The sequence below is a fragment of the Erpetoichthys calabaricus genome, chromosome 3 (genome assembly GCF_900747795.2).
Source record: "Erpetoichthys calabaricus chromosome 3, fErpCal1.3, whole genome shotgun sequence".
NCBI classification, from domain to species: domain Eukaryota; kingdom Metazoa; phylum Chordata; class Cladistia; order Polypteriformes; family Polypteridae; genus Erpetoichthys; species Erpetoichthys calabaricus.
In genome coordinates, this window is record NC_041396.2 from 221,267,120 (window position 1) to 221,280,774 (window position 13,655).

The window sequence follows — 13,655 nt, forward strand, 5'->3', positions numbered from 1 at the left end:
GCCCTTTGGCAGTGGGGGCCGTAGGCGGTCGCCTACTTTGCCTATGCCTAAGAATGGCTCTGATGTGCTGCTATGACAACAGATCCAGCAAGAGTTTCGAAAAACCGACAGATCCAGGATCATGCCAAATCGTCAACAATTACATCCAGCTAAACGAGTAATCCACGTACGAAAAATACCCCTGGTGGTTTCTTGTCATTTGCATCTTATTACTAAAGAGTAGCAATTAAAAACAGTGAATGCAGCTGTTTAAGACTAAATTAAGCAATTAAGGGTGGGAAGCTTAACAAGTGAGATAACTATGAAGCATGAAAACATTGGTTGAGCAATTGATTGAGTGCTTTTAAAGCAGAAATTGACTTCTCATTAAGAAGGTGGGTTGGAAAAAAAAATCCTGCAGCCATTACATCCCTCCGAGACCAACTTTACAGACCCCTGTACTACAGTAGTGGTTCCCAAACTCATTCCTTGGGACCCCCTGTGGCTACAGTTTTTTATTCCAACCAGATTCAAAGTAAGTGATAATAATTGACAATAACTGATCTCATTTAATTAGCTGCTCTTTTTGTTGTCTTCTCTTATTCTGCATTCGGAAAAGCACATTATAAGACATTTAGAAATATTTCTATAACTTGCTACAGCTTTTAATAGTTAAGTCTTTTTATATTGTTTTCTTATTAGTTTTCCCTTATTCTGTGTAATCTGCTCCCTTCTTTGTACCCTAATAGTAATAATTAAAAATAAGCAAAGGAGACACCCAGGTGAACAACACCAAATGATGAAAGGCTGCAACTGCTTAAGTGTCAGACTCACTAATTAGTCAATGATGGAAAAGCAGAATGAAAATCAGGATGAACATAAATAAATAAAGTAAAAAAAAAAGATTATCCACATGCACCTGCTTAATATATTAACACACTTGCTTTTGTAATTTCTTCATTAACCCCAAAACACAGAAACTGGGAAATAACAGCTCACTTAATTAGTCTAGGAGTCCAATTAAAAACAGTTGGAACAAAAACCTGCAGCCCCAGGGGTCCATAGGACCGAGTTTGGGAAACACTGTGCTAGAGGGCCACTTTTACTGAGAAGAGTATCTTCAGTTGATGTTCCTGCTTCTGCTTGTCAGTCAGACTTCTTGTGGCTCATACTATCTCGTGATCTGCAATCACAGAGGCTCCCTGTGCTCCTGTATGGACTTCATACCTTCTCCCTGTGTCTGGATACTCCATTTTTCTTTTTGTAGGTTAACTGGTGAGTTATCCATAGCAGGTTAATGTCTTCCACCTAAAGCTGCTGCATTAGGGTTTAAACTTCAACTATAATAAAATATATTAAGCAGCATTGGTGAAGGGCTGGATCTGTTGATGAATGGATATTGGACAGTTTAAATCAGTGGAATCCTAGTTTAGTCCTGGAAGGGCATTCTGGCTGTGGGTTCTGTTCCAACCAATTGTCATTGTATCATTATTGTGTTTTTAATTGACCTCATTATTTAATGAAACATCGTTGTTATTCTCTTTTTTATGTTCAATTCACCCTTTTATATAGTGTTTGTTCCTTTACTTGTATCCAGATGTTGACAACACTGGCTGTTGAAAGGGAGCAGTTACCTCAGAGCCATGGTCAATTGCCTGCTCATTTGTAGGACATGTTTTTAATGAGTAAACGTTTTCAGTAAACTAATTGTTTTCCCTTTAGCTTTCAATGTTGTTTACACCTGTGTTTACCTTCAGCATTTTAACACAATTATGGGAACAAACTGTATAATAAATTGTTAACTGAAAAGAAAACTGCAAAAGAAACAAAAGCATTTAAAGTTCTGGCAAATAATAGAAATATTTATGAATCTTCAGAAAACTTAAGGTCATGTAACTAAAAAATAAAATCAAACAAAAGTAAGAATGATGCACTGATTGTAGAATAGGTTAGAGTAAAAACCTGCAGACTGAAGTTGAAAACCACTGGTTTAAACACTGAGAACCCTGGCTAAGAGAATCAGACAGATGACTGTTTGAAATATAAATACAGTTTCATTTGTTCACATTTCATTATTTTAAAATATGTCCATCAATCTTATACAATGAAATAAATTGACACAAAAAATCAAACCTTATCCTGGCAAGAAATTATAATTTATGAAAAACTAGCAAACTGGATTAGACTGTGACTAACCTTTATGCGTTGTATTTATACTTTACGGTAATCCCATGATTACTGCCAGACCATTGCAGGACATACTCAATCATACAAGGCCAACATGATTATTCAACTAAATTAACCTACACATCTTTGGACTGTGAGAGTTAATTGGAAAAACCCACACTCAAAAAGGGAGGCATAGAAGACAATGCCTGGGCAGAGTTGTGAATCCAGGTTCACAGAGCTGTCGCCCTACTACCCCATAAAAGCTATATTCTTTTTAATTCTTTCATTCTTATTCCAGCCAATGCTCATTCATTTTTGGAAACCATTTGAGATCTGTAGGGAACTGGGGACTCTCACTAGTAGGACATCAAAATTCAATAGAGAGGGACCACTTACATGTACTTACTGTACATAGTAGATGTTTAGTGTAGACAGTCTGCCTTATCTGTGCATCCTTAGGATGCAGGAGGAAACTGGCATATCTGTATACAGCAAAAGTGAATTGATATCTTTGTGTTCTTGTTGTTCCTGGAACAGCTGATGCTGTTGCTTTATATCATATGTGGCAGACTGCTGGGGCCCTTACCCGGCCTGGGATGCCTTTGGCACAGATGGACCTGGTGGGAGGGCTTATTCCAGATAAAGCCTCCCCCGGACCGATTGAGTGCAGCCCCCTTGACTTGCAGTAGGGCCATGGGTTTGGAGCATGGAAGTTCAACCCTTCTAGGGCCTGTTGCCACTGCCGTGGGGCACCGGAATGTTTACTAGGCCCTGTTTGGCAGAACTTCCACCACACCAGGAACTGATGCTGGAAGAAGGTCATTGGGCACCTGGAGTCCTTCCGGGTGTCCTATTAAAGTGGCCAATTGTCACTACTCAGTGGCCAGAGTCGGGAAAAAGGGGATGAAACCTGTGAGGAGGACTGGAGGCGAAAAAGTCCGGAGGCAAAAGGTCTGTGCTTTGCTGTTGATATTGTGCTGTACAAGTGGGAAACAGAGGGGAAAGCATTTCCCACGGTGTAAAATAATTGTGTGCTGTGCAACATTTGTGTCTCCACCTGTCTGTTTTGGGGTTGGGGTGGGTGGAGCACCTCGGTATTCCACACGTGTCAACTGTGTTGGCATTCAGTGCACATACACAGGGAGAACTTAGGCTAAACAGTTGGAGTTTAAAGCCAAGGATCCAGAGCTGTTAGAAAGCTGAACTAATCTACACACCAGTGTACTGCTCATTGTGATGCTGTGGGTGGCCAGTTAAGTCCTGACTTCTATGTGTACTTCTCAAGTGGAATTGTCACAATCAGTTCACAACAAGTTAATCCTTAAATGTACATGGTGTTGCCAAATCGAGCACAGAAATGTTGGGCCATCAGGCATTGAAAGTGATTTCTTTTGGATTAGATAAATGTTACTAAGCCCATGAGTAAATTCAAATGCATATAGCAGCAGAAACATAAAAACAAGAAAACAGGCTCACTGAATATTTAATATATCCTCTCAATCAATCAATCAATCAATCGATCGATAAATGAATAAATATATAAATGCCTTGCAAAACAAAGGAAAGGAATTATGTGGAGTTGGATTACTGCCAAAGTCCATGTGCAAGCACCATGCATTTTGTTGTAATGCATTTTGTAAGCACGAGTTATGTTATGAGTGCACTGTGTAAGTACGAGTTAATTTTTGAGTGCACATGATACATTTTGCAAACTTTTTGGTCACGTGGCTTTTGTCAGTCTACTGGAGCAATGTTATTACCAAAATGATCTAAGCACGGATGGAGAGAAGCAAGGGCGAGACTTCATTTTTATAGCTGATGGAAGTAGTCATTGTTAATCAGCGAATTGAGAGGCACACCTCCTGCCTCACCTCTAAATATTTACATTCATCATTTACTCCACCATTTTGCTGCCAGTGTTACATCCAATTCTGTGGTGCTCTTCATGTTGCAAAGGAAGTCTTCATCTCACCAAGCAGCATAACATTGAAAATTGTGATGCAGGATAGAGAAATATTTGAAACCTAACACATTTTTAAAACTGTGTAGATGGTGCCTATATCTACAGCATGTGATGAACCAACCGTGGATGGAGTAGCTATTCAGTAGTGGAATAGGTTTGTTGTATTTGTTGTTGTATGCAGTAAAGTTTTATGCATAAACTGTCAAACAGAAACAACCAAGCATCTTCTCTATATGGCAGGTAAATTCTTTTAGATTCAGTTCAAAAATTGCTGTATACTGAGTGTAGGCTTTTATTTTGGACCACATGTTTTACGTCAACACTCTGGTTAGACTGACTCACAACTCTTAATTTCTTCTGAGTTCATTGAATGTAGGTGTGTGTGTATTAATTTGCCCTGCCATAGATTGGTGCTCCATCTAGGGTTGGTACCTAGTGCCAGTGCTGCGACGGGTCCTTTCTCCCTGCAATGTTACATTCAAATAAGTGGATTGAACATAACAGCTAGTGATTAGGGAACCCTGAGGAGTTTGCTTTGTTGTGAGTTGGGCAAAATCACGGAAATGTTTGAAAACTTTGCAAAATTCATTGAAGTCAATGGGGAAGAAGGAACTAGTTTTGAGTTTCTTATAATGATGCAATGATATTTAAGTGTCCCTGAGTGTTAGAGAGAAGTTTGCCAACTATACTTGACCCTTTATGGTGGCCACATATGTGATCCGAACTGTGAGGTAGGAGTGCTAACCACTGTGCCACAGTCCCTCAAATAACAAAAACATACAGACAAAGGAATAACTCAAGCAAAATACAACAAACGACCACAAACTAGCAACAAGTGCTGGGCTACCAGCGCATAGCGATAAGTGTTACATATCCAGTGGCAATACTCCTAATATTCTCATTATGGTCAGCTAGTGTACTACTCAAATTAAAGTACTTAAGTTTTTTGCTTATTTTTTTATACACACCCAGGATGGAAATCAGTGTCTGTCCATCTTTGTGGCTTTGGACACATTTTTACCTTTTTAAGTTCACTGACAACCCACATACACCAATCAAAGAGCACTGGGAGGTTGAGTTGAAATGACTGCAAAGGGAAGAGTGGGTTTCACCATGGTGAGATGCCAAACACTGTCATGCGCCTTAGGGTATGTTGTCTTTTTTCCTCAGGTGCTTATGATCCAGCAGTAGTCAAGAGGTATTGTGGGCTACAGTTAGACCCATCGAGCCAGGTCTTACAGTAAGCATGCATGAATGTTCTGCACATGGCTGAGACAGCTCTGTGATGTTACGCTGGCCTCACAAACCATCATGGGGCTCATGGAGAAAAACATTTGCATTATCTGGCTGCATGGCAATTTTTCAGGAACATATTCAGCAGACAGATTCACCAGCAAACACAGTATAATTGCTGGGAAAAATGATTCGGTGAATTTCTCCATTCAGTACTAATGACATCTAAACGAATGGTTTGTCAAGTTAAGGCACATTTTTAAAACATTTTGTTTTACACTTACATTTGAAAGGCCAAATCTTTAAGTACATCTAGAATCTAGTATTTAGAATACCTCCAAATATCGTCTTATTAATGAAACGGTCAAAATTTCTTTAACCAGTAGTTTCATTAACATCAAGTAGGTTTTGATTTGGGAACGCATGTTTTACATCTGCATGCTGGTTCAACTGAATTGTACCTCTTAATTCCTCCTTTCTACTGTGAATTATTAATATATATCAGTAGGGCTGCAAAATTAATTGTATATTAATCTCTATTATGATTACAACTGCTGCAATATACCAACTGTGAAAAGTAGAGATTGCTCCATTCCTTTTAGCAACCTAGCTCTTTCAGAGATCAAGCTATCCCAGTTACAAATTGTTGTGAATGGCCAATGAGTGTTTTAACTTATTACAGATGCATTCACAGTGCAAACATACTCATGGGACTCGTATGATTGAACTACAAAGGCAACTGTGCTGAATGCATTTTTTTAGCAATCCGATCCCTAACAGTATCTTTAAAAACTGTGAAATCCTTTCTCTTCTGTTTGCAGTACCTTCCCGAAAAACTGAGAAATATACATAATGTTGTACTTAAACCACCCAACGCATTTTAGACGCTTTAGGATCAAATTGAAGAGACTTGTTCGTAATAAGGAGTTATTTTGTTTCTAACAGCAATGATGTTGATCAAGAAAACGCAAACTGTTGGATCTCTGCACTCAAACATTAATACAACCATCTACAATTCAAGAGTATCATTCATGAAAGCTAAGGAAGCAGAAGAAAGTGCCAGTAGCATTAGGTTCATAACACAGATAACCATGGTGATTGTGCTAAATATATAATATAATATACAGTATAATCATTTTATAATGTTAAGTTTTTCTAGGCTTTGTAAACTGAGTGATTAGTCTTTGTCCCCACAGTCTCACATCTGCATATACACACATATATGAATAAGTCAGACTCCAAATTTCCAGACATTTCACAACACTTTTCCCTTATTTTCCCTAAAAGGAAAGTATTGTGATGAGCCTAGCTTTTTTGAGAAACAGGAGCTTCCTTTTCAGTTAGTCTGTCTCATTGTAAAATTCCAGTACCAGCTACAATGAGTAGGATTTTTAATTAGACCACAACACACACACATGCACATATATATAAAATACACAAGTTGCACAAACATATAAAGCATATGGAGGAAGTAATACTATTAACTACATTTTTGTTATAGCAACAGAAGTATGAGAATCCTTTAAATTTGAATTCAGTGAAGTAGAAATAATATATATGCACACACATTTAATTAAATAAGGGCTTAATTAAGAAAAAAGCAACAAACCTGTATTTGACAGAACTTTTATCTTCTGAATTACTTTTTTCAAGTCTGTCAGCCATTTGAGCCGATTTCGCTGTGTTGTATTCTTCAGAATTAAGTCTTCTGCAGATCCTTCAAATGTTATTTTTTCCTGTCTGGAATGTTGTTGCTCATCCTCAGAACTCAGGTTATATAGCAGATGGCAAAACAGCAGTGCACAAAATACAAGTAATCAGCAAAGTCCATGCCAACTCTTCTACAGGTCGTCAACCTTTTTTCCTTGAGTAAACTGTGAAACAAACAGACATTAAATTACAATAAATCTTAATACAGGATACTGGATTTAATTTTATATTAGAGTGGAGGTTGACTTGTTGTAAAATTTTGACTTGCTTGTATGGAATGTTGTTTGATTTTAATAAATTCAGTAAAATGTTAAAAAAAATTGTATTAAATGGCAGCAATGTATTTAAGAACAATACATTCTTTGTACCAAAAATTACAGACCACTGGCATAAATTCAAAAAGAAAAAAAAAACAGACAAGTTCTGATCTATTTAATTTCAGTTGTTAGAACTCTCAACACAGTACACTGTATAAATCAAACTAATTTCCAAATTACAAATTTCGTGTAAGAAGACTGCCAAAAATTCTAGCTTTGGTCAGAAAAACATTTATTGGCAACAGTGAGTTATATAAATTTCAATTTTTAATATTATGACTGTAATTAGTTGTGTCCATTCACCTCTCTGCTGAACTGAATTTGAGTTTGTGTGGGTATGTGTGGGGGTATAATTGCACCCTGTGGCAAACCGACACCTCATCTACAGTTGGTTCCTGCTTTATTCTTGCTAGAATAGGCTCTAGCTTTCATTAGCCTAAACTTAATGAAGTGCAATTGTGAATGAATGAGTGAAGAATAATAATAATAATAATAATTCTTTGCATTTATATATTAATGGAATGTTACAAAAAATAATAAGTAAATTCTGATTATGACCATCTTTAGTGTCACATTAATCCACATTGTGAAAAATCTTTTTTCCTTTCATAGTTGAGAATCATTGGTTTTAGCTGAAATTGGAGTAAACTTATACTTAGAAATATTGTTCAAAAAACAGTGCAGAGTTGTGTACCATTCCTAGTTTTACGATGTGCTGGTGTTATGGTTATTGTGACATGGTAGTGGAGTGGTTAACACTGCTGCTTCACAAATGTAGGAAATGGGTTTCAACTCACAGCTTGGTGGCCTCTCCCGGTGTTCAGGTACTCCTGTAGATTTATGTTGGTATGTGTGCATTAGGTTAAATGACCCTTTGTAAAGAAAAAGTGAGTTCATATGTGAATAAGCTCTGCCATGGACTGGCAGTGCACTTGGGGTTGTTAAATGCATTATGCCTGATACTATCACAACATGCTATAGTCTCTCATGACCCCGAATCTGGCTTTAGGTTTGAAAAATGGATTTTATTTGATCATATTTTATATGTTATTTTGATATTGATTTAAAATAATAGCAAAACTTGTAAACCAACCATAATATTTTGTATTCATCTTCCAAAATTAAGGTGTGTTTAACTGAATACATATTTAAAATGTGTTGTATAGTTTGTTGGTGGCAGTGGTTAGTACTGCTGCCTCATAGATCTGTCATCCTGGGCCCAAATCCACCCCTAGATATTGTGTCAACTCCATACAGACCTTCTCCTTGTGTCTGTTTATTGTTTCCTCTGGGTACTCCCATTTTCTTCTTACATCTCCAAAGACATGCACATTGAGTTCACTGAAAATGTTAATCTTCCCCTGTGTGGTGGTGTGTACATGAGTGGGCCCTGTGTTGGACTGGCATCCAGTCCACTGCAGGTTCACGCCATCGACCTTGTGTTGTCAGGATAGACTCTTCCTCAATTTGTGACTATCAAATGGATTAAGCAAGCTTTGAAAGTGTTATGTAATTTTTGAAGCTTTGCTTTAGAAAAAAACAGTTTTAAAGTATATTATAATGTTTTCTTTCAATTTACGCTGAATTACATTTACCAGTAAAGCACATTTGCAGAATAAAATTCCTGAAAAACAAAAGTGAGGTCATTATGGTACCCTTAAAATGTTATTGCAGTAAACACTCTTTACCTGTTATTGCACATGGTTCTTGTCATTATTCCAATTAATTACTTTTTATGAGTACTTTGATTAACCAGAAAGGAAAATACCCATATTTACTTGAGGCTTTCCTGGAACCTTTTTTTTTTAAATTTTAATGCATCAGGGCTTAAGGACATGATTGTGCTGTTTGTATTATCTAAACAGCAAATACCGATGAGCTCATTCATGTTGATCTTAATAGATTTGTACTCTTATCTTTTTAAAAAGTGGTCAGGGTTTACTAAAGATATTGACTGCAGTGGGTTTACAGAGTTCAAATTTGTGTGAAGCAGGCCTGTTCATTTAGTTTTTAGTACATTGCCTGTTGTATTTTACTAAAAACTCGTCTCTCCACCATTTGTTCTAACTTGTTAATTCAGCTAACGGTTACAGGGCACTACAGGGTATAACCAACCAAGGATGGTGTGTCTGTTTTCTCTTTATAATATATTTTTTTATTTAATTTATTTGAAGAAAATAAAGTGGCATACAGTCAAGTCAAACTTATGCAACAAATGACTTCATAGTCTCTTTTATATATTTAATACTAGCTGTATCCCGTGGCTGCGCCCACAGAGTAATGAAACAGGACAAACTTTAAAATCCAACATACGTTGGCACTATATCTGATCGTGTTCAGCTCTGATGGGAGAGCATTTCCCCACGTGGGGAGAAAAGCACATGGCCGTGATATCTGTGGCAATCAGCAGCTATCCAGTAAAGCACATGGAGCTCTGATCTCTCTCTCAAACATGTGAAACGTTACTCTGTAACAATCTGTAGATGACAATGTCTGTTGAACAAACAGTTATCACTAGCTAAGCAGAGGCAAGGTGCACTCCAACATGTGGTGAGATGTAGACTAACTTAAACAGAGGCTGGCGAGTGAATGAGGAAGGCTCCGTCCCCCCTGCTCTCGGCTCACAGCCACTCTCTTAGATTTGCATAAATACATCGGTACCGCAAGCAAACTATAGTACTTAGCGCGATGAGAGAAATTGCAAAATCAACTGGAAAGTTCAAGCAAATTATAGAAAACAACCAGGTCTAAATCCGTTAAGTAATTCTCTTGTGAAAAGCTGACAGACATACAGACAGAACGAGCTTATACCATAAAATTTTTAAAACCGTTTCTTAGCGAGTATCTATGGGCCAGGGCTAACCTACATTCCAAATTTCAAGTCCCAAGTCCTCATGGTTCGGGAGATTTGTGTGATGAGTGAGTCAGTGGTATTTGACTTTTATACATATACTGTATATACTAGCCATGTGCGCCCAACTACGTTGCGCGTGTTAAAGTTGTCTGTGAAGGGCTCCCTGTTTAAACGCGGCTGCCAGTCGTGAACTGGGCCCTTCGTCGCACAGCATTATGATTTTTTATAAGGGAAACAAAATTACAAAACAAAACCCTTGGACATTGATTCGATAGGAACGGCCTACTCGGAATCACTGTCCGAATAGTAATTATGTGGTGGTGGAGGAGCATTTCTGCTTCTCTCCGTTCACAGTCCATCTCGTTCTCATGACTCTGTTGTTTCCTCTCACGATCTCTTCTCAACCTTTCTCCAATCTCGCAGGTTGCTTTGTGGCAATCCAAAGAGTAAGGAAGAACCAATGCTTCTTTCTTGAACTCCAAACGCCAACTGATGGAAAATCACAGAAGTGTGCCGACTTATATACTCTGACTGCCGACTCCAAGAAGTGGGTGAACATTCGATTTGGATGAAGTGCTGCCAACGACGGTCGATAGAAACACAAAAAACCACAGTCTCGACAACGAAGCAGGTGTCGACGCCAGATCTAAACACAAAGCACGGTGTCAACACCAGATCTAAACACAAAGAGTGCTATCGACAGTGTTTGTAAACAAAAGTAACAACCAAGGTGTTGTGTATTCAGCCAGTACAAACAGCATGTAGTCTCCTTTAGTTCAATCCTCTTTAATCACCACACTCCAACCTCATCCAATGATCCTCCCCCTCACTTCCTCTCCTCCTCCATCACTACTGCCTTCTACTGAACTCAGCATGAAAACCACACAAGGCAGTGAATTCGCGGACAAGCAAAGATCAAGATCCAAATGAAGATTATATATAAAGATATATATATATAATATAGATATAGAATTCTCAGTTAACATAACAATGTCTTGCTAACTCTTTATTGTGGTATATGATATTCTGGATTTGAAAGTCTCCTTAGTTTTAACATGCCTTGCAGAAACCCTTTCATCATGTTCTGTTCACTGTCTTAAATGAAATAAAAAAGACTTATGCCAAAACATGCTATACAAACATCTAAAATAAATAATGTCTGTTGTGGTATAGCGGGTCTGCGGCTACCAATAGAAAAGGCTGGGTTTTAAATCCGTATAGCCGTGCCGTTCTCCGTGGGCGCGATTGCACGACCGCGGGAAGTTAATGAGGTAGTTGGAGCGAGTCGCACCTGCACGTGTGGGTGTGGTCATTCTCGATTGCCTCATTGGCTTCTTGTAGTGTGTGATTAAGGCGCAGCGCCCACAGAGGTGCATTGGGGTATATATATGCGGGTCAAACCCAGAGAAAGGGGAGAGATAAATGGAAGGATGTAGAGATAGTTTGAGGTGAAGAAAAAGGAGGTTAATGGACAGGAAAGAGCAGACTTGGCTGGAGGATCTGGCCACCTGAAAAGAGGAAGACTCTTGTTTTTATGGATTATTTATTGAACCTGAGGCATTTCACTTTTGTTTGGACACTGTTTGTTGTTTTAATAAAAGCACTTTGGCACTTTTTGGATATATCCCCTGGCTTCATGTGAGATTTTTCCTCATTTGTCAGCTCATCTCGGTGACATTACCGATGGTGTTGGGTTTAGGTCTCCCATAAGGATGTTGGGAGCATGGAGAGAACCCGCATCGTCGCATCTGTGCATTTTAAGCAGTTGTTTGGCAGTGCATGGGGCTGTTGTTTGACTAGATAAGAGAACCTTAAACAAAAACGGTGAATCCTTTATTGTTGGATTAAGAACATATCTACATGCCAGGCAGGGGGCTGAATGTATGGAGGTGAATTTTCTCAGAGCAATATGATAAGAGGGCAGTTATGCTGGACGAGGAGGAAACAAGCAAAATTCTGAAATCTAGGAAATCTTACAATGCTCAAGGCAGAGCTTGCACTTTGTAAAAGACAAAGATGATCAAACACTTAAAGAGCAGAACTTACAAGACATGCTCCATTGCTTAAGTCCATTTGCCTGGGTATGTGTCCACCAGCAATTCTAAAAGGGGCCCAGCTTGGATCTTCAACATTTACAGAGTTTAGGGAAAGTAAGCACAGATGGTGTTACCCCTGACCCCAAGTGAGTAGTGAAAGGCAAAACGGAATGTGCAGGCAGGGGATATGGCGCAATTTGACTGAAACCAGAAACATTAATCAAAAACTACTGTCAGAAATGCAAAAAAAGAGTTCAACACAACACTAGAAGACACAGGGCCTGTAACAAAGAAATCACTGTAAAGATTAACAAAGCATTGTTCTCTGTCCAACAGCTACCACCCTCTCTAGGAAAACTGCCCATGATGTCCCACAGCAACAACTTCTGGTCACTTGGTAGCAATGGCTAGTGCTGCTATAAACAGAAACAAAATGGTGGAATGCGTGGTAAACAAATGCCTTAAAATGACATCAGAACATTTTAAAAATAAACAATAAAAATAAAAAAGACAAAAATTAAATCTACCATGTTTTAAATGAAGTATGCAACACACATTTGGCTGTTTCTAGATGGGTCAGGTAAATGTTTATTTAGCTACTCAGGCTGCTGGACATTTTTCCTTACTGGCAGATGTTCATTTTGCTGTTCAATATTGTGAGCTGATATATTTTTTCTGGGAACATGTGAAAGTGGGCAGACTTCACTTTACCTGATTAGGACATGACCAATGCCACACCATAGATACGCTTTATCTTCTCTGAAACCTTACTGATATGAACATGCCATTCAGCCCAGCATTGTTTACCACTTTCCATTTACCTAATTCAATTACCTAGAATGGTATCTTGGTCCACATGTACACGTTTTTTCTAAAATTTACCTGAATTTTACTCAAACATCCGTTTGTATGCCAAAGAGTCTTCTGAAGAATGCATCTTAAAGAAGAAGCCTTTATCAATGTCATTAAATTCTTTTCAGAATTTAAACATTTCTGTTATGGGCACTCTTGTCTCAAAAAGGTCAGCATATTTCCTCATACTGTATCACATAATCTTCAGTCCTGTTCTTGAAAGAAGGAAATCAAAACCATTACGTGACTTCTAGTTGTGGGGTCTGTCAGATTTGCCAACCAAAGTTGCTGATCCTTCTGCCAGACCATGTCAATTTAAACAACTGAAAATCTCTCACCCATGTCACATTTACTGATTTTGTGTTGACCTTCTAGCACAGGTGTGTTTGCCCCTTTTTCAGACAACGAAAAACGTGGTGCCTGACAGACCTGACATTGTATGAAGTATTAATAGGCATACTGAGTTTAGCCACAGTCTTTACCTTTTTTATTCTTTTTCTCCATTCAGTTATGATATGTAAAACACAAGACATCAGACAAAC

General features: G+C 38.3%; 3 protein-coding genes across 4 annotated transcripts in view; 1 reads left to right on the forward strand and 2 right to left on the reverse strand.

Annotated features, from left to right (window-relative positions):
* Positions 1-7,121, reverse strand: part of LOC114648666 (amine sulfotransferase-like) — an 84,184-nt gene extending 77,063 nt beyond the window's left edge. Inside the window, exon 1 of the mRNA XM_028797824.2 lies at positions 6,954-7,121. Within this exon, the coding sequence (XP_028653657.1) occupies positions 6,954-7,009 (56 nt within the window). The 5' untranslated portion in view covers positions 7,010-7,121. The remainder of the gene's footprint in view (positions 1-6,953) is intronic.
* Positions 1-13,655, reverse strand: part of rwdd1 (RWD domain containing 1) — a 506,701-nt gene that overhangs the window by 278,492 nt on the left and 214,554 nt on the right. The window lies entirely within an intron of this gene.
* The window catches only part of LOC114648668 (amine sulfotransferase-like), a 70,808-nt gene that overhangs the window by 7,741 nt on the left and 49,412 nt on the right, over positions 1-13,655 (forward strand). The window contains exon 1 of one of the 2 annotated variants that reach the window (XM_051924678.1): positions 1,183-1,254. The exons of the other annotated variant lie outside the window; for it this stretch is intronic. Within the exon in view, the coding sequence (XP_051780638.1) occupies positions 1,194-1,254 (61 nt within the window). The 5' untranslated portion in view covers positions 1,183-1,193. Of the gene's footprint in view, positions 1-1,182; positions 1,255-13,655 lie in introns of those variants that run through there. 2 annotated transcript variants of the gene reach the window in all.